The 24,962-nt window shown below is 39.7% G+C and overlaps 1 protein-coding gene across 4 annotated transcripts in view; it reads left to right on the top strand.

Annotated features, from left to right (window-relative positions):
- DYNC1I1 (dynein cytoplasmic 1 intermediate chain 1) overlaps positions 1 to 24,962 on the top strand; it is a gene marked incomplete at both ends in the record, with an annotated part of 166,120 nt that overhangs the window by 5,124 nt on the left and 136,034 nt on the right. For 2 of the 4 annotated variants that reach the window (XM_079538688.1, XM_079538687.1), the window contains 2 exons: positions 16,750 to 16,809; positions 21,167 to 21,282. In XM_079538688.1, the coding sequence (XP_079394814.1) occupies positions 16,750 to 16,809; positions 21,167 to 21,282 (176 nt within the window). The remainder of the gene's footprint in view (positions 1 to 16,749; positions 16,810 to 21,166; positions 21,283 to 24,962) is intronic. The other 2 variants (XM_079538690.1, XM_079538689.1) reach the window with 1 other exon arrangement.

The following is a 24,962-nucleotide window of genomic DNA, read 5'->3' as shown; positions in this document are numbered from 1 at the left end:
AGAAATCTGTCATTCTTTGTGAATATATGCTAAAAATAGAGGAAGTGCCCAGTTGTAGACCCTGTTATTCATGTGAGTAATCTTTGTGCATACAACCAATCCCTTGTGAAGTTTTGTTAACTGTTCACGTGACACCAAGCTGTCTTGGATTCTTGTACTGCTGCTCATTGTTGTGTGCGGCACTGACAGTGGTGGGGTAGAGCTTGTAAAGAAGCAGGCTGAAATTCCCCAGAACCTCCTGGCAATCCTCTCTTGGAAACTGTAGTTATCAGATTGTTTTGTGTAAGGTGGGAGGTAAGCAGCTCTCTTCTTGTTGAAAAGGGTGGTGTGTGTGTAAGGGATGGGCACAGGGGCAACCTTCTTATCTTGGTTTATATGACTGAAATTGGAGATGCAAGTGGCAATCTATGAGTAATTTCTAGTTTGGAGTAAAAAAGTAACGAGGATGCTGCTAAAAAAGTAAGAAGGATGCTGGTGCTCACAGAGGAATATGTTCAAGTAAGAAGAGTTTGAAGCAACTATACTGTGTATTTTGAAAAATGTAAAACACGGGTCCTAGTAGCTCTTTTGTATTAAACTTTCTCAAAATAAAACCAGCTCACCCAAATCTGTGAGCCAAAACCTCTGCTAATAGCATGAAAACTCACTGATTTCTCTCTGCAGTGTACAGTTTTCAGTACTATACTTTTACATGCATAGTCAGATGCTGTACTTCTACATACATAACCAGTAATGTTACAGAGCTTGGATTACTAGATTTAATTCCACACCAGCTTTCTGGTTTAAAAAAAACCACAGTTCTGTAAGCTGAAAGTACATTGTATTCCCCTTCAGCCCGATGCAGACACTGTCCATTGAGATGAGGAAGTTGCACAACTGCTTCTAAAAGCTGCTCAGCCCTCTAGAAGGGATGGAGGTCGTTAAGTAGGAAAGCTCTAGCCTATAAAATATGGCAGTTCAAAACATGTAAAATAATGTAATGCTACATTTATAAACGAAAGCAGAGTTCAAAAGTTGTTTTTAAGCAAAGTGTAGACTGCTGTTCAGGGTAAAGTAGCTGTGAAAATGCTAACTGGACATTTCTAAGTTCCTCATGATGTGGTAATGGTGGAACTTTTTTGACGTTAAGACAATGAAATGTATTTTGAAGGAATTTATTTTAACATGTCCTACTCTACCACTGCCATCAACAAGCAATGACAGCATATGGTCACATTTCCCTAGAGAAGAGAATTGAATTTGTTCTCATATTCAAGGGTCATGATGTATTTATGTTAAGAGCTACCCTTCTGGATAATTGTCTAGATTGTTGTGGCCGTACTAGGAATTTAGTGTTAATCCCAGGGCCTTGGTTGCTGTTCATGGCTTTGCTTGCCATCCTCTCTGGTATTCAAAGTGCTGTGTTTTGCATCATGCCTTGGATATTTGCCTGGCATGACTGACTTGTGATAATGGCAATTCCGCAAGCTACTGTCCATGTCTCAGGGCATCTCTATAACTGGTGGACAGTAGTGGATGGTTGTTTGTCATTGGGGGCAGAAGATGTACTCAGTATGTGTTTGGGTTCATCAGTACACTCAGGCATGCATGTGTGTTAGAGTTGCCCAACTTGAAGAGGAAAATATTATCAGAGCTGTCATCACAGGAGGTAAGCAGGATAAAACCACCTTTGCTGTATTCTGCCAGAGGAATGCTGAGACATTATTTCTGATTTATTTTGATTATGTGCAGATACCTGCTTATCTGTATAAGGAAGGTTATTCTTCCTTTTATGTATCCCTCCATCTTGCTTTCTCTATGAAGAGGGTACATTGGACATGTCATCTCTTATGCCTCAGTTATAGAGGAGATTCAAGTAGGATATTGGGAAAAATTTCTTTTTGGAAAGAGTGTTGTGGCACTGGAAGAGGCTGCCCAGTGAAATGGCAGGGTTGCTGTCCTGGAGGTGTTCAAGAAGCATGTAGATGTTGCACTGAGGGACGTGGTTTAGTGGGAAGTATTGGTGGTACGTGGACAGTTGGACTGGATGATCCTAGAAGTCTTTTCCAACATTAATGATTCTGTGGCTAAAAGATGGTTTAACACAAATAGCTACCCTAAATGAAGAATCACAACCAAACCATGAACTCCACCTTTCTCTAGTGTGATCAACCTCCCATGGAAGTGTGTGTATTTGGAACTGAGGGTCGTGGTCAGTGGGCATGGTGGGGATTGGTTATAATTGGACTAGATAATCTTAGTGGTCCTTTCCAGCCTAAATTATTCTATGATTTTATGCATGTGAGATCTCCCCCTTTTTATCATTCTGCTGTAAATTGGCTGTGAAACTGTAGACTGAGCATAGACTCAGGAGGAGAGCAGATTAATTCTAGAACTGCTAATGCCCAGTCTCAGAGATCACAGCTCATCTGTTGCTATTGCTGCTGACACTGCTGCAGGAAGAACTGGCACATACGGGCCGGCAAAACAGAGCTACACAGGCTGAAGGCAGACTGATTATTTATTGATGAAGTGATTTCCAGAAGAAAATGTGGATATTTAAATAATAATAATAATAATAATAAAATCTGTAAAATCATAGGTTTTGGTTTGGTACAGAAGATAATGCTTTTGAGAGAAGCTCTGCTGAGAGCTTTGAGGAAAGCTAGAGATGTTTTTATGGTCCCATGTGAAGCACTGGTTTCTGGTGCAGAACTAGGCTGTGTTCATACTTTGATGGCACATGATAGTGATCAGACTGAATCTATTGGTCCTAGTATCACAAGTACACCTGAGGTTTGTTTTGATTGGCAAACACCTGTGATTTCTTACAGACCAGGTGAGCATTGTGGAGCTAAATCTAGAAATCCAAATTTCTGACATCTGCTTTTTAGGAAGTTAGTTGGTAAGTAGTGAGGGTTCAGGCAGATGGTGCGACGTAGTTTTTGTCCTGGTACCACAGATCTAATTCTACCCTAGTTAAGAAAATGAAAACTAGCTGGTAACTTGCTTTCTATGTATAGAAATTATATGAGGAGCAGAAGGGCTCATGTAGACAGTGCTTAACAGACAGCAAATTGTTTGTCATTGGAGCTGGCCAAATATAAAACAAGGAAAACTGCAAAATTTTAATGACGAGACAAATTAATCACTGAAGTAATTTACTTAAATACTCTACTGGATGTTGTATCACTGGGCATTTCTCATTCAGGATAATGTGCCTGGCGGGCAGGCAGATAATAGCTCCAACAGTAATTCATTCAGAAGAGCCGTGCAGCTTTTTGTTGCACAGGGAGAAAAGCCGCGTGGTCACAATGGTCCCTTTTGGTATAAGATCTATACACTGGTAGTGCTGCCATCCAGCAGCACCATTGTCCATTATCTGTAACATAATAGCTAGAGCAGTGCTGCCTTTTCCCTGATGCCATTAAGCTTATTAGGATAACGTGTGGGGCGGGCTGTGTAATAACACTAAATTATGGAACCATTTCTGTCCTGTGTAGTACAGGTTTTTATGTGTTTTTTTTTTCTTTTTTTTTTTTGTCTGCTTGATCTTCAGTACCACATGGCTATTTGTCATAGCCTTTTCACCAAGGATGATGTTAGGTTTCGGGAGTGTTCCAACTTCTGGTACGTGACAAGACATTATGATAGCAACAATAACAATGTACAGATGTTAGATAAATGGTGCTTGAAACTGCTGGAAGTTTCATTTCCAAATGCTTCCATTTGGACAGGGCAGCCAATATTTTTGTTCATCATTTTTTGGTTGTGGTGGGGTTTAATTCCAAGCAGGCAGAAATGTGTTATAGAATCACAGAATATCCCAAGGTAGAGAGTAGCATCGAATCCAACTCCTGGCCTCACACAGGAGCACCCCAGAATCAGACTGTATGTCTGAGAACATTGTCCAGATGCTTCTTGAACTCCAACAAGCTCAGTGCCGTGACCAGTGCCCTGGGCAGCTCGTTCCATGCCCACCACCCTCTGGTGCAGAAGACCCTTTCCCTAAGCCCCAGCTGTCCCTCCCCTGGCACAGCTCCATGCCGTTCCCTCAGGCCCTGTCACCAGAGAGCAGAGCTCAGCGCTGTGAGGAGCTACAGCTGCCATGAGGCTTCCACTCAGCTCCTCTGCTCTGGGCTGAGCAAACCCAGGGACCTCAGCTGCTCCTCATATGTCTTCCCCTCCAGACCCTTCACCATCATTGTACTTTGATTCTGGATCCATAACTGTAAAGCTTAAAAAATAGATTTTGCATGTGCTGCTCTTAGTTACTAGGCTGCTCTGAACAATTCATCAGAGCCCAGTTGTTGCACAGAGAGCAGCTTGCCTGTTTCCACATATTTGCACAGGGTTGACTTTGTTGCTGTGATGCATAGATAGGAATATTGCATCACAGCCTCAACTCTGGATAGATAAGTTACTAATTCACAGGGCTTTCTGTTATGGCATGTTCAGACATGACTCATTTACCACAAGGCAGCATTGCAGGATCCCATTGAGATTCTGCTATAATACAGTATACTCTGCTTAGTATGTTCAGAGCGAGCATTTTGTTCAGTGACATTGATGTCCCGCTAATGGTCAGGTTATATAGCTGTGCATATCAGAAATGGAGATTTCAGCCAACTGAGGGCTGCTCTACAGTGATGTTTCCTATTTCATTATGCTGTCCCACAACGTCAGAGGTGGATGTTGGTGGTTGGGCAGTAGAGGTTGTAGCTTCCCACCGATATCCCATTACATTTTGTTGCCGTGTGAGGGATGGTAGCAGAGGGGCAGTCTGACACGATGGCATCTGATGGAAATGTACATGAAGCAAAGGTGTGGAATTGAATTTCTCTATGCAGACAAAATGGCACCCAGTGACATTCATTGATGCTTGCAGAATGTTTATGGACGCTAAATGTGTTGTGTGCTTCATGAACGTGAGCACAGTGAAGTGGTGGTTCACCTCCAATGGTGCAGATGCCTATAAGTGCAGCACACAGGCCCTTGTTCATTTGCAAAATGCATAGCAAATGGTGGTGACTACACTGAAAAATAGTGTTTTGTAGCTGAGAATTTGCTCTTTCAGTTAGTGTTATTGTGCTGTTTATTGAAGTTTTCATGGAAATAAATAGGAGGAATTACTTTTGGAGTGGCCTACATATGTATTCCTGTCACCTGCAGGGTGTGTGTGTGCTCACCATAGTGTACTGCACACGTGGATGAGTTCTATTTGTGGACCAAGGTGTGATTTAGCTGTATGGTCCATTTTTCCTTCTCTCCTTCACTACTTCTGTGCATTGCCCAGTTGGATTCATTACCATACAATGGTAGGTTTGTACAGTAGCAGCCCTCTTATTGTTGAACTGGGTTTTGTGTATGTGTGCAAGTGCAGTGAAATTGCATGCATGTAACTCTTCCCCGTGTACATTTTGCAATGAAACGTGAGAATCCCTTTAGGCTGTGTGTAAGGTTTCCCACCTTCCATCTGCTCAGTAAAATGCAAAAGGCTCAGCTGCCTGGGACATGTAAAGGTTAATGATTGCCTTTCTTTCTGCAACAACTTCGTCTGTGCTCTTTTGATTTCTAACTTGCATATATTGCTGTGTGTACATTTAGATGCCTGATTGTCTCCTGGGCTACAGTAAAGACAAAGATGACAGAAAGTATTCTTTGTCTTCTGGTAGTTGCTGTCAGAGAGTGGTTATGTCAGCATGGTGTTTTGTCTGCTGTAATGTAGTGCAGGCATCCAGGTACATTATTTCATAGTATTTCTCTCTCAGTTCATTGGTTTTGGTATTTTTGTCTGGCTACAGCTACTCATACTGTTGGATTAAGGGACTCTATAACACTTAGTTTAAATGAGTCTTACCTGAATTATGCTATGGTTCCATTGATACCACAGTTTTCAAGATGTGTTTGATGGACTAAAGCTGTTTGGCTTCCATCAGTGAATGGATCTTATTTGAAATAAAGCTTTGCAGGGTCAGTCCTTATTTAGATAAAGCCATATGTGAACATTTAATGAAAGTTACTATGAAAATGAATTTTAAGTACAACATTAGATAGCAAAAGAAAGCAAAAATAGAAATCAGGTTTTTCAAAGAGATTTTGAAGCAGTAACATGGCATTTCTTGTAGAAGCTTGACTGCTATGGAATCTTGACTGCCTCGTCATTACTGCAGATTTTTATTTTTAAATAAAAAGTTGCAGCCATCCTAGAAATAGAACAGCTGTTGGTAATGCTGGATGACTTTTCTCTGAGGAGCAGTGTCTCCTTTGGTTTTGGCTGCTGGCATGTTTTTTGTCCACTCTGTCAGTTCATCTTGCAGTTTCTGTGACCTCTGAATGCTTTCCCAAGTTGAGTTCAGAGAACACTGTAGCAGCTGTCATATCAGCTTGGATGTTCGTACTGATAGTGAATCAGAAGCACATCTTCTGCTCTCTTACACTCTTTGAAAGTTCAAAAAACATTTTTCTCCATTTGTGTACCTTTTCATCAGATGTGATTTTGAATTGTTTCCATCTGCTTTTGAGCCTTTGGGGTATAAAAACAAATTCACGATATGTTTTCTCCTGTTGGGTTGATGTCCACACTCAGTTTGTATTGTCCCACTGCAGGGAGAGCAGAAGCTCTTTTGCTGTGTAATATGTTCACTCATTTTTGTATATTTATTAGTTGATCTGCTTTTTATGCAATGCCTCAGCATTAGACTTGTCCTACATTGTTTGAAATGCAGATATGAAGCACAACCTTTTTCTTTCTCACATAACACACTCAAAGGGAAAGATGTAGCTCTGGAGCATCTGGGCACTGAGTCAGCGTGTGGCATTCAAGTAATGTATTTACCCTTTTACAGCTGTGTGTGTAAATCTTGCTCACTGTCTGTCAAGTCAAAAGAAAATATATCCAGTTAAGAGATGTCTTTTTGACATGTAAGAATTAAAGCCTTTATTTGCTGATCTCTCATAGGTATATCCAAATGTCACTGAAGTCTTTATGTTCTGTGCTTTCCAGGCTTTTTGCCTGAGGAAAAAAAATCGGACTTGGCAACTCAGCTGTTATTTCCACTATTTCATTTTTAAGCAGCACCTTACCTACACAATAACACACTGACAAGCAAAAGAAAGGGTATCAGAATTCCACCTTCCTTTTAAAATATCTCCTTTGCAGTTTAATTAAATGCATACAGAGGCAGAGGAGGAGGTTAGATCCTGCTCTCAATTTCAATTATACAGGAAGGTTAAATTATTGCAGTAGATCATCTCTTCCTGTCCATGCAGCGTATTTCCTACCCTCACTTCAGGCAAAGGGAAGCACGGAGCAATGTAAAGACTCTAAGAGAACTTCAGGAAAGACCAAGGAAAAATACATGCTTCTCTTGAATGGTGTTTTGTTCAGAAAGGAAGGATTTTAATCCTAGGGACTGCAGACACGAGTCTGTCACAGTGAGGAGTTGAGAGAAAGGTTTGCTTGGTGGCTGGAGGCATACAAAATAACCCTGGGGGGTGCTGAGCTTGCACCTCTGGTTCTGATGGGTTTGGGATGGTATGGTAAATCTCTCAGGCTTCCCATTTCCCACTCACTTATGGGATGGTGGGTCTGTGCATGAGGCTGGAGAAGGGTGCATTTCCCAGTCTGTTCCCTCCTTTTGTGCCTGCACAAGAGCAAACACGATTCTCCTCCTTTACATTCAATGTATATTTAGCACAAGATATTTGAAGCTCCTTTGTGTCATACATATTTTTTTAGCCTCTAAACATAAGCAGACACCTTAGGGACTGATACTTGGCAGTTGCTTTCAAGTGTCTGTACATCTGACCTAGAAAGCAGGGAGTGTTTTTCAATGCGTGCCGATTACAAAGTGAGAATAGTCCATATTAATTAGAATCATCTCAGTGCTTTTACCACGTGAGCCTGTGGCATCATTAAGGAGTTTTGTGCTTTCATTCCTAAAGGATGGATAGAGTTCAGTTCTCCATATCTTTGATTATTTTTCTCATTAGCAAGCATCTCCATGCTATAAATTAAAGGAAAGATTGCTATTCCCAAGGTACTTCATAAAATGCCTTGGAAACCTGAGCCACAGCTGCACCCTGAAGAAAATAACATTAATGCATAAAGCCCCTCTTAACCGTTTAGGTTATCAGCCCAGTTGTAGGTATTTTTCTGTATTTTTTTTCCAGACGTATCATGAATATATTTAGTCAGACAATGAGATGATTCGAGGTTTAAAACACCAGTGCTCTTAAAACAAATCAAATATGTTTATTCTCCTTTAGGAGCAACTAACTTGGTAAGGGCAGCTCAGCTTAAAGAGAAGTTCTCTTGCATAGAATCTCTTCTTGATTTAATTAAATTTTGTGAGATCTCCTCTTATGTTGAACTGTTTAACATAGTTAAACTGATGCCATGTTTTTGCAAATAGACGTTTTCTGCCTCGCTTGAGTATTTTTCATAGGTATGCTGTCACAAAATTAATTCTGTGTAGGAAGGACAGCATCAACTCTTCTCCCAGCTTGCAATTAGTGAATTGTTGCTCTGCCGTGAATACGTTGCTGGAAGCTTTCAGCTTTTTCTTCAATTGTGAAGACAGTATTGCAGGTTCCAGCCTTGCTGTTATCAGTTTGACTCATTAGAAGGGCTATGGATTGCCTTTATGAGTCTTGACCAATAAATGTAGCCTTGTCTCTTATGGGACTCTTTCCAACCTTCCTTAAAGTTTGTGAGAAAATTGTTTTTTGGAGATTGGATCAAAGTGTCCCGACATGAGTGCTGAAGTTCCTTCAAATTGTCTGCAGGACCTGATGACATTTTGGATCATCTGAATTCTCTTTTGCCACTCAGGCTTTCTCTTGGTTTAAAAAATACAAGATTAAAAATGTATTTCTGTAAAGAATTTTCAAACTGCTTCAAGGTTTCCTGTAAGAACAAAGCAACTTTTGCCTCCCTCCTCCTGAACATGGTTTTTATTAATGCACTTTCAGGATGGCAGTTCACACTCTCCAGCGCTTACAGTAAATCTGTGTGGATGCAGAGGCACAGCAGAAGCTTCTAACTGTGTTGACCCTCTGTCCTCTCAGTGACTGCCTGCTGTTCCCAGTGACCTTCTGGTAAACCAGCATAGATTTCCAGACTAAGATCCCTGCAGCTATGGCATATAAACTGTGAGAAGGGCAAGGTTCATTACATTGCCAGAAGGTCATATTCTATGACGTAGACCTGAAATAAGGACAGCCTTAGATATAAGAAATAAGTTCAGCAGATTGGATGTATTTTACTGCTGATTTACTTAGTGTAATTCTATGAATCAATGAGGTGTTCATTCCATTATATATCAGTCCTATAAAAACCATGTCAAGAATTTTTCAGTCCAATTTAAATTTCAAATTGATTTTGAAAATTATTAAATACATTTGGCAACAGGGCCTTGATTTAAGAAAACTTTTGAATATACAATTTTTAAAATACTACCCTATGATTTTTAGAAATATACCTTTTAAAAGAAAAAAGAGTATTTTAAGCTTATGCCTTTCTGAAAAATGCTATTATGGTTGCCAGGCATCTGAAAGACAGTGCTGTGCTCTGAGGGAGGTCATCATTGCTCTTTTTATTGGCGAAGACTGGAAGTCAGAGGTGTCAGCCTGCTTGGAAACGTAACTGCAACCCCAAGTATCCGGCTCTGCCTCCAGCAGCAGTGCCAAACCACTTGTTCACTGAATGCTTTATGGCATTTTATTTTATGATTACCAGCCCAGCTCCAAAAACATCACCCACAGTGATGTCAGACTGTTCTGCGCACAAGTGAGAGTCTTGTTGAGAGGCACAGACCCTCCCTAAAGGCTGATAACTGTCTTGCTTATAATGTGCTTCAGAAAACAAACAGCACAAGGAAGGTATTTTCTTTTTCGCCAATCCTTTCAAAGTGGAACAGATCTGCTAAACAGAGCACAGGTGGCTCCTGAATAGTGGCTTAAATGCAAAGCACCAATTGAGGCAAGTGATACTTTTCCGTCTTGAGTAATGACTTTGAATCTTCTTGACCTATTTTGTTTTGGAAACACGTTTTAAATGTATGACCAATATCAGAAAGTGAAAATTGCAGAGGAGAAAATTAAGATTACAAAAATCTACAAAAAATGAACCACTTGTCTATGCACACATATTTTTTTCAAATGTCTGCTGTAACTTCTTGCAATTTCTATTTCAGATTTTCTAATTAATCAGTGTTAAAATAGGAGCATTGGAGAAACTGATTTAGACTCAACAAATTAGATAGAACTCTTTAAAATTTTATAGCTAATCACCTGTGTAACCTTACGCTAATTCTGGCAATATTCAGCTCTTTAGGAAAAAAAACCACCAAACAGCTAGGTACGTGATAGATTACATATTAAACCACAATCCAGCAATATTTGCAAATTTAAGTGAAAATATTCGGGATTTTTGAACAAATACTGTTAAACTTACCCAAATGCTTGTATTTTACTGGTGATAGAAAAATAAAGTCTCACAGCTGTGGCACCCCATATTTTAGGATTGTACAACTTGGGTGGAATCTGTACTTCTGTATGTTATCCATGTATATATGTACAGTTCTTAATGTGAGCAATTTTGAATCCTGTGGAAACTAACCTGGGTCCATTTTTAAGCATGCGGCTCATCTCTGCATCAAACTTAAAAATAAGATTATTCTTTTCAATTTAATGTTTTTATGTGACAGCACTTTTTTTTTTTTCCTTTTTGTCTGCTTTTTTCCTAATTCACTTTTTATGCAAGTCAGAATAAAAAGCAAACCAGAACCAAATGGAGCATTGCAGGCTTTCAAGTAGCAGCTCTCCTGTCAGTACGGAGGCAGATAGCTCTGTACTGGCTTTGCATTGCAGAGAGATGGCTCTGCATTGTGGGGAGATGAAGGGGAGAGCAAGGAATCACACAACCACAGTGGCTGAGGTTGGAAGGTGCCATGGGAGTCTGTCTGGTTGAACCTCTCCACTCAAAGCGGGCTTACCTAGAACAAGTTGCTCAGGCCCTATCCAGTTGGGCTTTGACTATCTAAAATGAAGGATTGTTCCCTCATCACACTGAGGTGAGGCTGGCTGGCCTGCAGATGCCCAGACCCTCCTTTGAACACAAGTTAGATATATTCACAGTGGTTTCTTGATAACAGATTGGCAGTCACACAGGCAAGGTACCCAGACCTCTCCAGCGAGGGAGTGTAATGTAGATGATTGGATGGGTTGGTAACCCACCCAAGTTAGTTGATTTTTTCCCCCAGAATTCTCAGTGGACAGCCACCTTTGACACCTATTCACAGCTGGAGGCTAAGCTGGATACTGAGAACTCCTGTGTGGAGCTATCTCCTGTCTTCCTGCTCTAATGCAGAGAGCCAGTGATGACTTGCTTCTGTACCACAGCGCTTCCAAGGTGCCTGAAGTTTGGCTGCTACCTTGGACAGGAGAAGGGGCAATAGTCATTTTTGCTAACATTTGTAGAATTTTAGAAGCGTTGTACTCTGGTGCAAAACAAAGGTTCTTTGAAGCTTTGTATGTTTTGTATGTTGTGTCTCCCTCTTCATTTATTTTTTTTTTTTTTGGCAGTGGTTAAACAGTCTGTGTTCTGTTTAATGGGATTGGCCTTTGAGCTCTGAAAACTTCAACACACTAAATCTGTGGAGTCATGATACACTTCTTCACTGTATTTTTGGGCCAGAAGAGCATCGTTAGTTCCCACACAAAGGATAATTTTAGGATGTTTCTGTTACCACAAGTGAAGATGCTGGATTTGGAGTGTCAGGTTATTAAATTAGAGACACATACGAATAACTCTGTTCAGTGGATACCTCAGGATAGTGTCAGTGTGGTTTTCTCTTGGTCTGGAAAGCACAGCAGCTTGTGGTGACAGGAGATGACACAATGTAGTGTTTGCTTTCCTCCAGTTCTGCTTGAAAGAGTGATTTGCAAAGCAGCAGAGAGGTTTCTACCCTGCGAGAGGCCCCTTGGAAAAAAAGCGGAGTTTGCTGTTATTTCTGCGAGTAGCCTTTTTCAAAGCATGAATTTTCAGGGCTGGTTGCTCTTGACCTGGGAAGGGAAAGTAGGGGAGAAAAGAAGTCATGCAGAACACATGTTCTGGAGCATCCGCAACAGATGAGGGAGGATTTGATTTTAACTTCGAGGAAGAAGAGTTGAAACAAAGCCTCCAGCATGCTGGATTACGGCACTTAGCAGAGCTGAGCTGTGCCACAGCCTGACCGTGATCCAGGATATTTAATATCCTTTTATGATGGTATTTTAGTAGGTACGTTTGTTGGCACTAACTTGGTGCCGTTTGGTGTCTAACTTGTTTTATGTACTATCACCAAGGCCAGATTAAAAGTTTTCATTATCAGCTGAGAAGTCTTCATGAATTTCAGAGAGCTTTAGATGACAGAATTTATGTTTCATTCATGCATTATGAGGCTGGGATTTTTCTAAAAGAGTTCAGATATTTTCTTTCATTTGTAGTTTGTTTATTTTAGGTTTTTTTTCTGCATTTTTAATTGATACAAACAGCATAATGCAATTAGAATAAAATCGTCTGGAAGTAAGTTTCTGCAGGGCACCGTAACACATGGCAGAGTGCCTGCTTTTCCTTTCTAATTATAGTACAAAAAGGGAATCCTTCTGTTTGAATTCCTTTTCTTCCTCCCTTAAATTTTGAAATAGTTCTTGTCCACTCGAAGTTCTGCTCTAAATATCTTTCCAATGCTGTGGATGTGAATTCAGAGTAGAAGATTTAACAAATTGCTTTACCATCTGATCTTTTCATAGATGTGTGACATCTTGGTCTCTTTTTCCCCTTGGATTCTATCTGCAGGTTATTTTCCTACTGGCTTGAGAGAAAGAAAATGCACTGTATGAAAATGAACTGGTGGTACCCTTTCAGTACAGATGGCTGAAATAGCACCAGCATTTAAGAATGCTGTGCTAAACTCCTAAATTATTGAGATCATAGGACACAGCAAATAGGAATAGTTACAGAGAGGTATCTAAAGAAAAAGTATGAAAACAGATCATTTTAAAGAGAGATGATAACTCTTGTACTTTGTCTACTTAGTGCAAGATTTACAAGTCCTCATTCCCTTTGTGCTGCTTTAGACCAATCTGTTAATTGGTGATAGTTTTTTTTATCCTACAATCACCCAAGGGCAGCCGTTCTTCACCAGACGTGTATAAGGAAGATTGATAGCAGGGCTATTGTTTGTCTCTGTGTGGGAGACTTATATAGCAACCAGCTTTGAAACAATGTTGGGTAGTTCTCATTAAAAGAATGTCTGTGCTTTCTGGGTGATGGAACAGCCTGATCCGGCTTAGTCCTGACTGGATCTCATGCTCAGTGAGTTCCCATCTGTGGAGTTTCCAGAGACTCTTCCCATGCTGTGTGCACTCACTTCACCCGCAGGAGGCTCAACTTACATGGTCTGCAGGAGATTTGTGGAAAGACTGCAGTGTGCAAGGGAGTACTGCTTTTTCCTCTCTGTCTGATGCTCAGAGGCTCTTTTCCCCGTTAAAGTGTTGTGACTACACGCTTTAGATTTCATTTACATGGATCTGTGCCAAAGTCTATTCAGGGGGGCTTTCCCCAATCTGCAGTCTCTGAAAAGTCCAGAATGAAAGCACCTGTGTGTGGCTGCTGAGCTACTGGTCACACAGGCCCACGTACTTGTCTTTGGGGTCTGCTGCATTACTCCCTCTGTTCCTCTCTTTGGGTCTCTAGAAGTCCCAAAGCCAATTCCAGTTTTCTTTTATGAGGAAGGAAATCAAAAGTGGAACAACATGAAATGCTTTTCTTCATGAAGAAATCTCTTGGGAAAGAACTTGTGCACTAGATTTGAAAAAGATTGGCACTGATTTTTCACTGCGATCCAATGGCATTTCACAGTCCCCTCTGAGAACTGTCTGCAGGAGAACAAGCATAATGGTAATGCTCATCCCAACAATCAGGGAATGTCATGCAGCATGTCTTCCCATCACTAACAGATTAGCTGTAATTTCCTAGTTTGGATGACAGATTAGGCTAGTCAACATCATCTTTCGGTTACGAGTCCATTAAGAGTCTGTTTATTTCTTCTTCAGTTATTGCTGTGAGAGCTGGCTAAATTATTATGTTTTCACTGCTCACTCCCTTTTGTTTTGCTCTGCAGGCACTCTTCAGGTAGCAGGAAGAGGCAAAGGGCTAACCAGTATTGCCTTTTAAATGTGTAGTAGCTTCCTTTGCTCGCCACCCTCCCTGGTGTGTGTGTAGCTCTTTGTGTTGTGTCTCCTAGGGCAAGACTGGAGCCTGAAGATCTGCTACCTGCAGCCTTGTTGTCTGCAATAAACGGTGGCCAGCTGAGTTTGAGAATACAATGCACCAGATTGCTCCCTTATGTATTTTTCAGGCCTTTGCAAGCAGTAGCACAGTGTTGCTGAGTAAACAATTACCATTTGGAGCACAAATCTAAGAATTTTTCTTTTACAGATGCACTCAAATTGCTGAAATACAGGTATATTCAGGAGACAAGCAGAATTGTCATTTAAAATATATATCAATATCATGAACATCTCCATGCCATAATCCAGATTATTAAATTGTAAGAGATGTTGCCTTCACTACACGTATGATCAGCATAAAACAAACAGTGGCTAAAAGGTGGCTGTGGGGTCAAATTAACTTTTTTACATGTAGAATTCCATCAAAAGGTATTGCTTTTCTCATATTTTGGGGATTTGAGTGCTGATAGTGTAAGATCTCTAAATTTAGATAACCGGCTCAGTATGAGATAAATATGCTCTCTTGTAACTGGTCTGGATTCTCAGAATTGGAATATAAGGGTTCTAGCTCTTTAAAGACCTGTTGTTCCTGTTTTAATCACACGATAATAGAGTTTTTCTTTTGGAATAGTCTTTACCTCTTGGGAAATTTTGTACGTTTGGAAATAAATGGAGAGGAAGAATAACTGAAATGAGTTATGTATGTTTTCTTGTAAGCATTTTGAAAACCCAGATGTGCGTGTACAAGTAGCCCCTGGGTAGATATTACAGTGGAAATAGGCATAAGCATAGCAAGTCCTCTTAGGCATTGCTGACCTTGGTTCCATTGTAAGTCATTCTCCCGCAGATAGCCTTTTAATAGTGTATAGGTACTACATTAACCACTGATGCTTTTGCCTTGTCTGCCTTCAGATCCCTGTGACCACTTTCATTTCCGTTGTACTTGAGCTACAATCAAGTAATGAGGAAAAAAAAAAGTCTGTTCTTTCTTACTGTATTGTTTTATCTCTGATCATTTTATAATAGTGTTTCATTTTGGAGAAACTTTCTGTATCGCTGTAGTCTTTTGAGCCAATACACATCACTACAGATCAAAAGAACTTCAGGGGAATAAGCACCCTTGCATTGCATGGGAAAGCAGGTTCGCGTGAAAGTTCTTCATTCTTTTTGTACATGCAGGATGTCTAGAGAGATTTGTCATTAACATTGGTAATAGTTTACTGAATATAAGACAGCGTAATTGCATGGCTTTAAGAAATTATTTCTAGTCTAATTAAATAACTTGTTAGTTTATGCGAATGATTCATTTTCAGAATTTGCTATTGTTGCAGAAAGGCTCTGTGTAAATTGAGCATGGTTGGATATGTGGCTGTTCTTGTCTGAGTGTGGTCAAAGTATATTCTCTGTATCCTCAAAACTTGCATTGAAAAGAAATGAGTGGAGTTTTAAATTTTGAGGACTGATGTTACCTAACGTGCCTGTATGATTTATTTGTTTTAAAGGAAGAGTGCTTTCCTTTTCTTTAGCCTCTACTAGCGAGAACATTGCATAATTCAGTGCTCATATGAAAGGAAAAGGTGTTCAGGAGCCGAACTTGTACTTCTGATGCTGTCATGGATTCTGACAGCTCTCTTATCTATTAGATGTGGCTTCATGAGGGAGGAAGAATAAAGTAAAATCAAGAAATGGGCAGGCATTTTGAAAATGTTGATTTGAACATGTCAATTTTTGCATTTCTAAACCAGGGATTGGAAATATTTAATAGGACTCCATAAAAGCCCCGTGAGTGTTTGCAGTGTTTGAGAGATGTAGCTTGACAAGTTGCATTGCATTGCAAGGAACAACATCTTCACTTGAGGCCGCATCTCTGGAGCACTCATATTATGTGTGTTAGATCCATGTGACAGTAGACTGTGACAACACTGTTAAAAGCAGATTTCCCCAGGTGTGCCGCTCCCCTCTTCTCCATAATTTTATCTGGATTAAGAGGAATTTGTTGATTTGTTCCAGGTGCCTCCAGAATGTGGCAAAGCTGATGTCAGCATGTTCTTTGTTGTAGGATGTTTGTGCCCAGAGCACTTTTTCCAGGCCTAGGACTATAAGAAGGGCTAGACTGCTTACTCTTCAGTGGAATTTATGGCAAATCCATCTTATCATACAAACATGATCACAGTTAATTTTGCAAATTGTAAAATTGTAAATTTGTAAACTGTGCATAATGAATGCATCAATCATAGCTAGAGGGTTTTCAGGAAAAACAAAATCATTAACCTATATCTGAGAGGAAATCCAGATCTCATTGTTTACTGATAATATGCAGTTTTAATAAGTTGCCCGCCCCGTTACAGGCTTACATCAGACCTTGCACTTAGAGAGTGAATGTACGACATACGGCATGTAAGTAATGAGATGCGGTTTTGTTCATCCTTTCAGTTAATTCTATGTGTTCTTTTTTCCCCCCTTGTGCTGCACGGCTGATTACCACCCTAGGACCTTGCAATGGGACACAGACCCCTCAGTGCTGCAGCTCCAGTCTGACTCTGAACTTGGGTATATGTCTGCTCTTTATGTTATTCATTTATCATTTCTTTGCAAGAGTTATGTTGCGAATGTTTCCCAGACGAGCTGTTTGTATGTGATTTTCATTTGCTTTGTTGACTCAGAAAGACCATAATTTAAGTTTCCTTTTTTCAGTTTCATCAGTAAGAAGCTTCAGCAAAGCCATCTTTGTGGAAAAAAACTACTACTTAAAGAAGCTCATGAAAGATAAGCTGCTATTTCTGTTGCCCGAAACACAATACAAATAACTATTTCATTACAGATGAAATGTTATTATTGTGGCACTTTAATGTGCATGTACAGCTACAGTGGTCTTGTTTGTACCTATTGATTCAGACTTCTCTTTCTGAATCATTTGCAAGGTACTTTCCCCCCTTCCTTCTTGTTTTTGTTGTAGTTATGTTGTTTCCATGTGCAATAACCCACATGCAATAACAATTTTCCGCTTTTCCTCAGGAGCTGTCTAGGCATTTATAATTGTATACTTAAAGATGATCATAGTCCACTAATTGCCATTTAAGTTGAGTTCAGGTCAGTCGAGCATTACCTAATTATAATAGGGCTAAAATTAATATTCACCAGTTTGACATGGAACTTCTCTATCTTAACCATCTGAAAAAGTTGTTTAGGTAGCAGAATATAACTAGTGTAATTAAGAAGAGTACCAAATATGTTTATATTTCAAAAGGTCACTATATTAAGGAAAAGAAGTTCATGTTTGTCACGAATATAGTTTAGCATCATCAAGAGAGGTCTGACAGCATGAAGAGGTTCTCTCTTATCTCCTGCGAGCAATCAAGGAAAATCAGAAACAATGGCTTTTCTAAATAGTATCTCCAGATCTAACATCAGCACCATGCTATTGCTGAAGCTCCAAGTACATAGTCATGGCTTGGTAACAACAACAAAAAAATGCTTTAATAAGTTACTGAATCCTTTGTGGTCATTGAAGTTATCAGAGTGCGTTGGCAAGTGAAAATGCTGCTCACTACCATCTCAGACTGAATTTTACAGTCTCTTCTAAACGAGAAAATTGGATGCTGTGTTTTCAACATAATTTCAGCAAAAGAAGAGAAAATAAATAGTAAAGGAAAAATAGCAAGACCCGAAGACATGAAATGCCCACCTGCAGAGATATTTAGGATAAATTATTCCTCTGAAAAGGAAAGGTAACTATCCTTCAAATTCTTCAGAACTTGACTCATAAGCAAAACCAAATCTCTGCACTGAATAAATTGTTCTGTCTATGAACAGATGGGCTTTCCTGTCTGAGTTTCCAAGCAAGTATCTTATTCTTCTGCAAGTTCTTTGTGTTTTCTCCCCAGCAATTCATGTGAAATTCATTAACCATTCTCTAGGCTTCAAGAAAAAAAACAGTTTTCCTTTAACGATTAAGTGACAGTGCTCCCACCTGCAGTTAGAGATGTCAGTGCTGTTTACCAGGAAAGGAAAGTGTCCAGAATGCTTTCTAAATAGGCTTTCTCCACATCCAGAATGGTTAGGAATGCATTTATTTCCACCTGAGTGTGATATCAGGTAGATCTAACTTCTACAACATCACCTGGGTCATACAAGAGGGGAAGAGTTTCTAAAGCAGTTTTGATGTGTTGGAAACCTTTTTGAAATCTCAGCTGCCCTCCCCAGAAGCTGGGATTGAAAGATGAGCACTCTCAGAAGCAAAGGTCCTCAAATGGCTGTGCAAGGCAAGATGTTTGATTCTCATAAAGATAAGCCTGTGCATAGCCGCAAGTCTTCAGTCTTTTAGGAGCAGTAAAGACAGAAAAGGAGAATGCCAATGAGTGAACCCATGAGTATGCTTCGTAAGTCCTTTGTCTTCTAACAAGACAGAGTTAGACAGAGGACCATGTATTTCTCTGTTATATGGCTATGAGACTAGATAAAAACACCATCATGAAAGAAATCCTGCAGTCAGGATGCAAATGATGTGCGTAGCTAAACACTTGACATCTTTCTTCTCCTACAGACAGAGGAATCAATTTTAATGCATAGGCTTTAATTACTGTCTTCCTACTGACATCCCATACACAGTTTTGAAAGGAATCCATCAAAGTTTGTGTGCTCTATAAGCCGCGTATCCAAGAAATTGTAAATGAAAAGAATTAGGAGTGTCTTGGTATGTATGGGAAATGAAACATTTTAGTGCTGCCCTAAAAGGGATTAGACTAGATTATTATAGCCCATATTTGGCAGAGTCTGTGTACTGAAAGGATGTTCCAGTTGTCCTTAAGTGCTTGGGACCAAGGTTTAGGTTGGCTTTTCATCACATAAGGACCATTACAGGTTGATTAGTAGGGTCAAAAAAAGGAAGACCATATTCCTTCTAATGAAGACTTCACAGTCTTAATCGGTTAGAGTGACGCTATGCATTTAGACAACCATCAGCAGTTCCTGAATAATAAATGTTTTAGGTGAAAAATTAAACACATCCAAGCACAGTGTTCTGGGTGGTAGCTCACTTCTTAGCAGTCTAGACAGGAGCTAGCCCAACAAGCAGTTAAATCCGCCTCTACATGAGGACTGATATTCTCCCATCCCTAACCAGTGAAAGAGATATGGAATGGCCTCAGGTGAAACTGTTGTTAGAATCAGGCGAGGTTCTGATTAGCTCTAGATTAGACACATGATTAATTAAAGCTGATACTTAACAGATGCTCTTTCAATGAAGGAGGCTTAAGAATCTCAGTAGAAGGAATCAGATTGAGATGATTGAGGACTGATTGTGAAGGAAAATCTTTCAAACTTGATGTCAAAGGATGGAAAAGCACGTAAGATTTTTCTGGGGAAGATATTTATTAAAGCTTAAATTCATGCGTACTCTCATTTAAATTAGCTATAAGTGTACTATTGACGCTTTTGTTAGCTGTTGCAGGTTCTTAAAGTGTATCACAAGCTACAGAAGTTTTCTGCCTCCTAGAGAGTTTTCAGGGAATCCATGCTCTTATCCACGTTGGCAAAGTTAGAGGTGTTTGTGAGGATGGTGAAAAAAAGAGGTTCAGAGCTGTAACAACCATTACTGCTCCAGTGGTCTATTATTTAATGTGGCTGATTCATACTGATTACCCACTGAATCAAATTGCATTCAGCTTAATAAAAACTCAGCCAGTAGAACAGATTAGAAAGATATATAGCTGATTCAGCCTTAACAAGCATAAGAGTTCAGTAGGTGTCATCCAATGATGACAATTTTTTTTCAATACTCATTTTCTTTCAGACATCAGTGTCAACCGAATACCTTAACCACCGTAAAATGAATGAGATAAAAAATAAGTTTGACCTCTGTTCTTCCGACAGTCAGGAAGACAGAGAGGAAATGGATAATGCATATGAATTTTCTGCTTTTCCAAATTGCTCTACTTAACAATGTGGCAGTTCAGAAACATTGTGTCTCTGAATTTATTTCCTGTAAATGTGTAAGCACACTTGCACATGTTGATTGAGGCACCTGGACTTATTTAGCTCATCCATTTATTATTTGCATATATATATTTCCTGCTGAAAGTTGGTGTTTTTTTTTCCAGTAAAAAAAATTGACATCTTTGCTTATTTGCTTATTTTTCACTCACTACAGTCAAATAATGTTCAGGAAACAAATTGATAATTTTTTTTTCCCTCCTCTTTTGGGTGAACTGTGTACAACTAAAAGTGCTTGTAATCCTGCACAGCCATTTCTCTCCATTTTCCCTTACCCAGCTACAGTGTTGGTTGGCTCTACTGACTTGGTTCACATGGCTCATTTAAAGTTAGGGGCGTAGTACAAAGAGAAGGTTCTGTCTGTTCCAGGTGTGTCTCAGGGCTCCACTTTAACCATTGCATTAGGACTCTAATGATCATGAACCTACAGCAAGTCCACTGCTATTAACCCCTGTGGAAAGGAGAATCTCTTTATGGAAATTATGCACCCTGCTCTCTTACAGTCCAGCATATTTTACACCCACTGTGGCTCTTCCACTGTTGATTATCTCAGGCTGAGGAATGAATCTCTTGAACAGGCTGAATGTTGTAGTAATAACTGTGTGAAGGAGGAGAAAGGTTTGTTGCGTGTTGTGAGGGACGCAAGCAGGTCGTACCTTGCTCCTATTTACAGTTCCTCTCAGCAGCATAACCTAGACCCAGAGAGGTTTTAGTAACTGTATTTTACTATGGCAAGTGATTCCTGGATTAATTTTCCTCACTGTAATTAGGCTCTTTTCATACATAGTGTGTTGTGTTTCATCTTAGCAAACATTGAAGTATTTTTTAATCCTGTTCATAAAAGCAAACACTTTTGCTCCTGCTACTGACTTATACCTAACTTAACTAACCTTTTATGTCCTGTGTTCCATCTTAGACGCAGACTGCACAAACTAGGGGTGTCAAAGATTACCCAGGTTGATTTCTTACCTCGGGAGGTGGTGTCATATTCCAAGGAGACCCAGACACCTCTTGCCACGCATCAATCTGAAGGTAAGATACCTTTTTTTCAAAAGCATTTTCATAGAAAATAAGTATTCAAGTAAGACTTTAAGAATGTAAGAAAATTAATGCTAAATCATAATATAACCACTTACCCATGTATTTTCTGCAAGCCAGGTATTGTTTATGTGATTAATGGCTGTTCTGGTGAGAATAATTATAATAATGACTTTAAATTCAGGTGGAACCAAATTGCTTGTGCCTCACAATGGATAGTATAATGAGAACATATTTTCAAATAAATCATTATGAATATAATTAAAACCATGCTTTATCCCAATTTTCCTGCTTTCTCAAGGAAGTTATTCATTCCATGCTTTGTAAAGAGGCAGTGATGGAAAGTTGCCCTTGTGTATCTGGCCAGCGTAATTGTGTCACCCTTCAGATGATGAATCTTAGAAGTTAGTTTCACTTCGTGCGCTGAAAAAGGAGGCTTACATACTTTCACGTGGACAGTCCCATTTTTTTTTCTGCTTACAGTTGTGTTATCTGTACTCATGGAGCTGTTTGTTAGCTGTTTGGCTTTCCTGTTGATAAAAAAGCATGGAGGTGAGGGATGAGGAGAGCATTTATCTAAACTGTACTTCACAACTAAACCTGCTAGTGTTGGACTACTGAGAACTGATTGCACATGAATTGAAACCATTTAAAGTGAATGTAAATAAATGAGCCTGATATAATTCTCACATTATTACTATCAGGTAAAAGAAGAAAAACTGTTGGCAGTCTTGGTTATAATTTTTGCTTAAGTTAATCAGATAAGACACTGTAGTGATAAACATAGTGAACTTTTCTTCTGCATCTGGATTGCCAGTTTTGCCTTTAAGATTCCTGAGCTATATAAAAATTGTACTTTTTCAGATCATGAGTTTACCTTAGTCACCTGTTGACTGATATGGTGCCTTCATGCATAAACAACACAGTTCGTTGGTTGCAGCTTGTTGAGCAGCATCTCATGACAGTTTTGCCTTATCAGAGGGAAAGGCTGTCTCAGAAGCTCCCTTGTTCAGTTCGGCTCAGCTCATCTCTCCTTGTCAATCTGAGGGCTGCTGAAGGCTAGAGTGAGTGGGACTTATTAACTGAGGCCATGCTTTCCCGACTTGAGAAAAACAGATTCTCAACTCTGGGAGTCATTGGTAGATAAGATGGAGGTGATACCCTTCTTTCCTAATGCAGTACCTTTACCCTCAGCAAAAGCTTATGGGTACAGGGAGTTGAAGACATGCCTTTTGTACCTCTCCCAGGCCTAAATATCACCAAAGCAGAAAATATCATCAAAGCAAAAATATCACCCAACCACTTCTCTCATGTGAGTGGGTGAGGAAGTAGAACTTATTTTCTTTTCAATCTGCTGCTATGGAGTTCTGCATGCATGAATTGGCATGAATATCATCATGCATTATTAAAGAAGAGTCAGGAAAGTTTGGTTATTCAGTTGAAATGCTACGTAATTGGAAATTTGCTAGAGGATAAATAAGCTCTGTGATTTTGGTCTACTTAGTCCAATGGAAATCAGTTCTTAGGTTTTCAGTCTCCTAAACCTCTTTATGAATGCTGAGCCCTACATGCTGTCACTCTAAACCTGAACAGCAAACAGAGCAGTTCCTCAGCAGAGCAGTTTTGAGAAGTCTCTATGCTGTTCCTATGCATTCATGCGATAAAATATAGCCATTATCTTATCAAGAGAATGGTTCAGCCATTGCTGTAGTTACGTACTCAGTTATTTGGTATCTGAAGCCTTAAAGTTTGAAAAAGGAGAAAACAAGCCTCTTATTTACTTAGACAAGTCTGACTTCAGCTTTCAGAATTCACTCTTTTACTGCCTATCTCGGACTCTGGAAATCACACTGTATTTTAGAATCAGTCATACATTTGATTCTGGCTTGAAAGAAGAGAACTAACAGAGGTACAGCTGGATGGAAAAATCTTGCCTGTATGGTAACTCACCAGGTTATTTTTCAAATGTTAATGTCAGGTTTTCTGCACCTTGTTTCTCAAAGAAAGAAAGAAATTCTAAAGTGTCTCAGACATATGTGGAGCTGAATGGATGTAGGCCTGTGTTATAATGGCTGCTCCTCTCCAATCTTTATGAAGCTGGTACAGGAAAGAAGGAAAGCTTCACTGTGATAAGTACAGTGTGGTGCCAGAGAGCCAGATGCTCTGAGCACTGTAGTCTCAGCTTGTCAGCTGCTAATTTTAGAAGAAATAATGTGGCATTATTCTTCACTGTGTAAAAACAGATTAACTCCTCTTTTCAGAACAGGTAATTTTCTTCATTTCTGAGGAATAATGACATGTCATTTCTCCCACCCACTCTGTTATTTAGAGAGATGTGTGTATGCATCATTCAACCCTTTGATCACAAGTACCTAATTCTTTTGCTTTATTTAGGTCACAGTAAGCTTCAGCCTTTTCTTTTCTTCCTTGTAGGATGACTTCAGAAACACCCAGATCTTGGCTCTGGAACCTAAGAAAAAAAGCTCTCCTTACTTTTCTCCTCCTTCTTCTGTAATTGGATTTGAATTTAGGTATTTGTAGATGGAGACATTTCACTTGTGCTGCCTTTTCCATTCTGGAGTCAATTAAGATGTAGACTATGCCAAATATTTTCTGAGAGGTCTCTGGGACACGTTCCTTCACTCTGCAGAGATGTTCACATTGTGCCAGAATGGCAGCTTTCAATGGCTGGACCCTCCATATCACTGCAGAGCTACCCTTTGTGAGGGCACACCTGGAAGAAAGCAGCAACAGAAGAGTTGTGTTCTGACCACTGCCCAGGGTGAATCTCTCACTGGTGTGAGTGGGTGGAAGGAGATATGTGTGTTTGCCTGGAAGCTAATTTTTCAGATAGTAAAACACCCAAGCTCTGCTGGGTGCCTATCTCAGCTCCAACCCAATTTTCCTACTCTTTGATGAGCCAGGAAATGTATTCTCTGAGGGAAACTGCATTGTCCCCACATTGAGAGGTACTCCTCTCAGCTGCTTCCCATCTCAGAACAAGGTCTGGAAGCACAAAGATTTGGATAGCTGTCTAGTATCAGGAATGCAGTTATTCTCCTTTCATCAAGTTGTAACTACTTCTTCATCAACTAAATGGGATGTTTTCAATTTCCTGACTTCCCAGACTATCTATGAAAGTAGATTTGTCTGAAATGCATTTCTAGTAAAGGCTAGATCCCTTACAAAGAGGAATGAAATTTGAATTTCTAGTACAGTGGATCTCCTTTTTACTTCACATCTTTAACAATTGCTTGTCCATGTGAGAAAAGCTGATGTGTTACCATACTCACTTCATGAGCAAGATTACCTCATCTTATGTCACAAATGCTTGCCCAGTTCTAGGAAAGAACACAATTCAGATCTTTGCTCCAGCTGTTTATCTGTTGTATTCAAATAATGAGAATATTTCAGTTGCAAGGGAAAAAATAAACTCTATTCTGTTTGAACATAGACCAGTAAGAAGTGTCAAAACAGGTGAAATTTCAGAGGCTGGGTTAGTTTCTGCATCTCTTTAACACTGTAATTTCCTGAACTTATGTTCCAGAAAGCTGTCCTTTTTAAAGCACTGAAGGAGGAGAAAGGGATTCTGCTCACAGTCTAAGGTTCAAAGACTGAGACGTGTGAATTTAGATATTTATGTGGAAAAATGACTGGTAGGATGGAACCAAAGA

This window comes from Tetrao urogallus (genome assembly GCF_951394365.1).
Source record: "Tetrao urogallus genome assembly, chromosome: 7".
In the NCBI taxonomy this organism is placed as follows: Eukaryota; Metazoa; Chordata; class Aves; order Galliformes; family Phasianidae; genus Tetrao; species Tetrao urogallus.
Note: the sequence above shows the minus strand (reverse complement) of the source record. Positions and strands in the feature narration are given on the sequence as shown.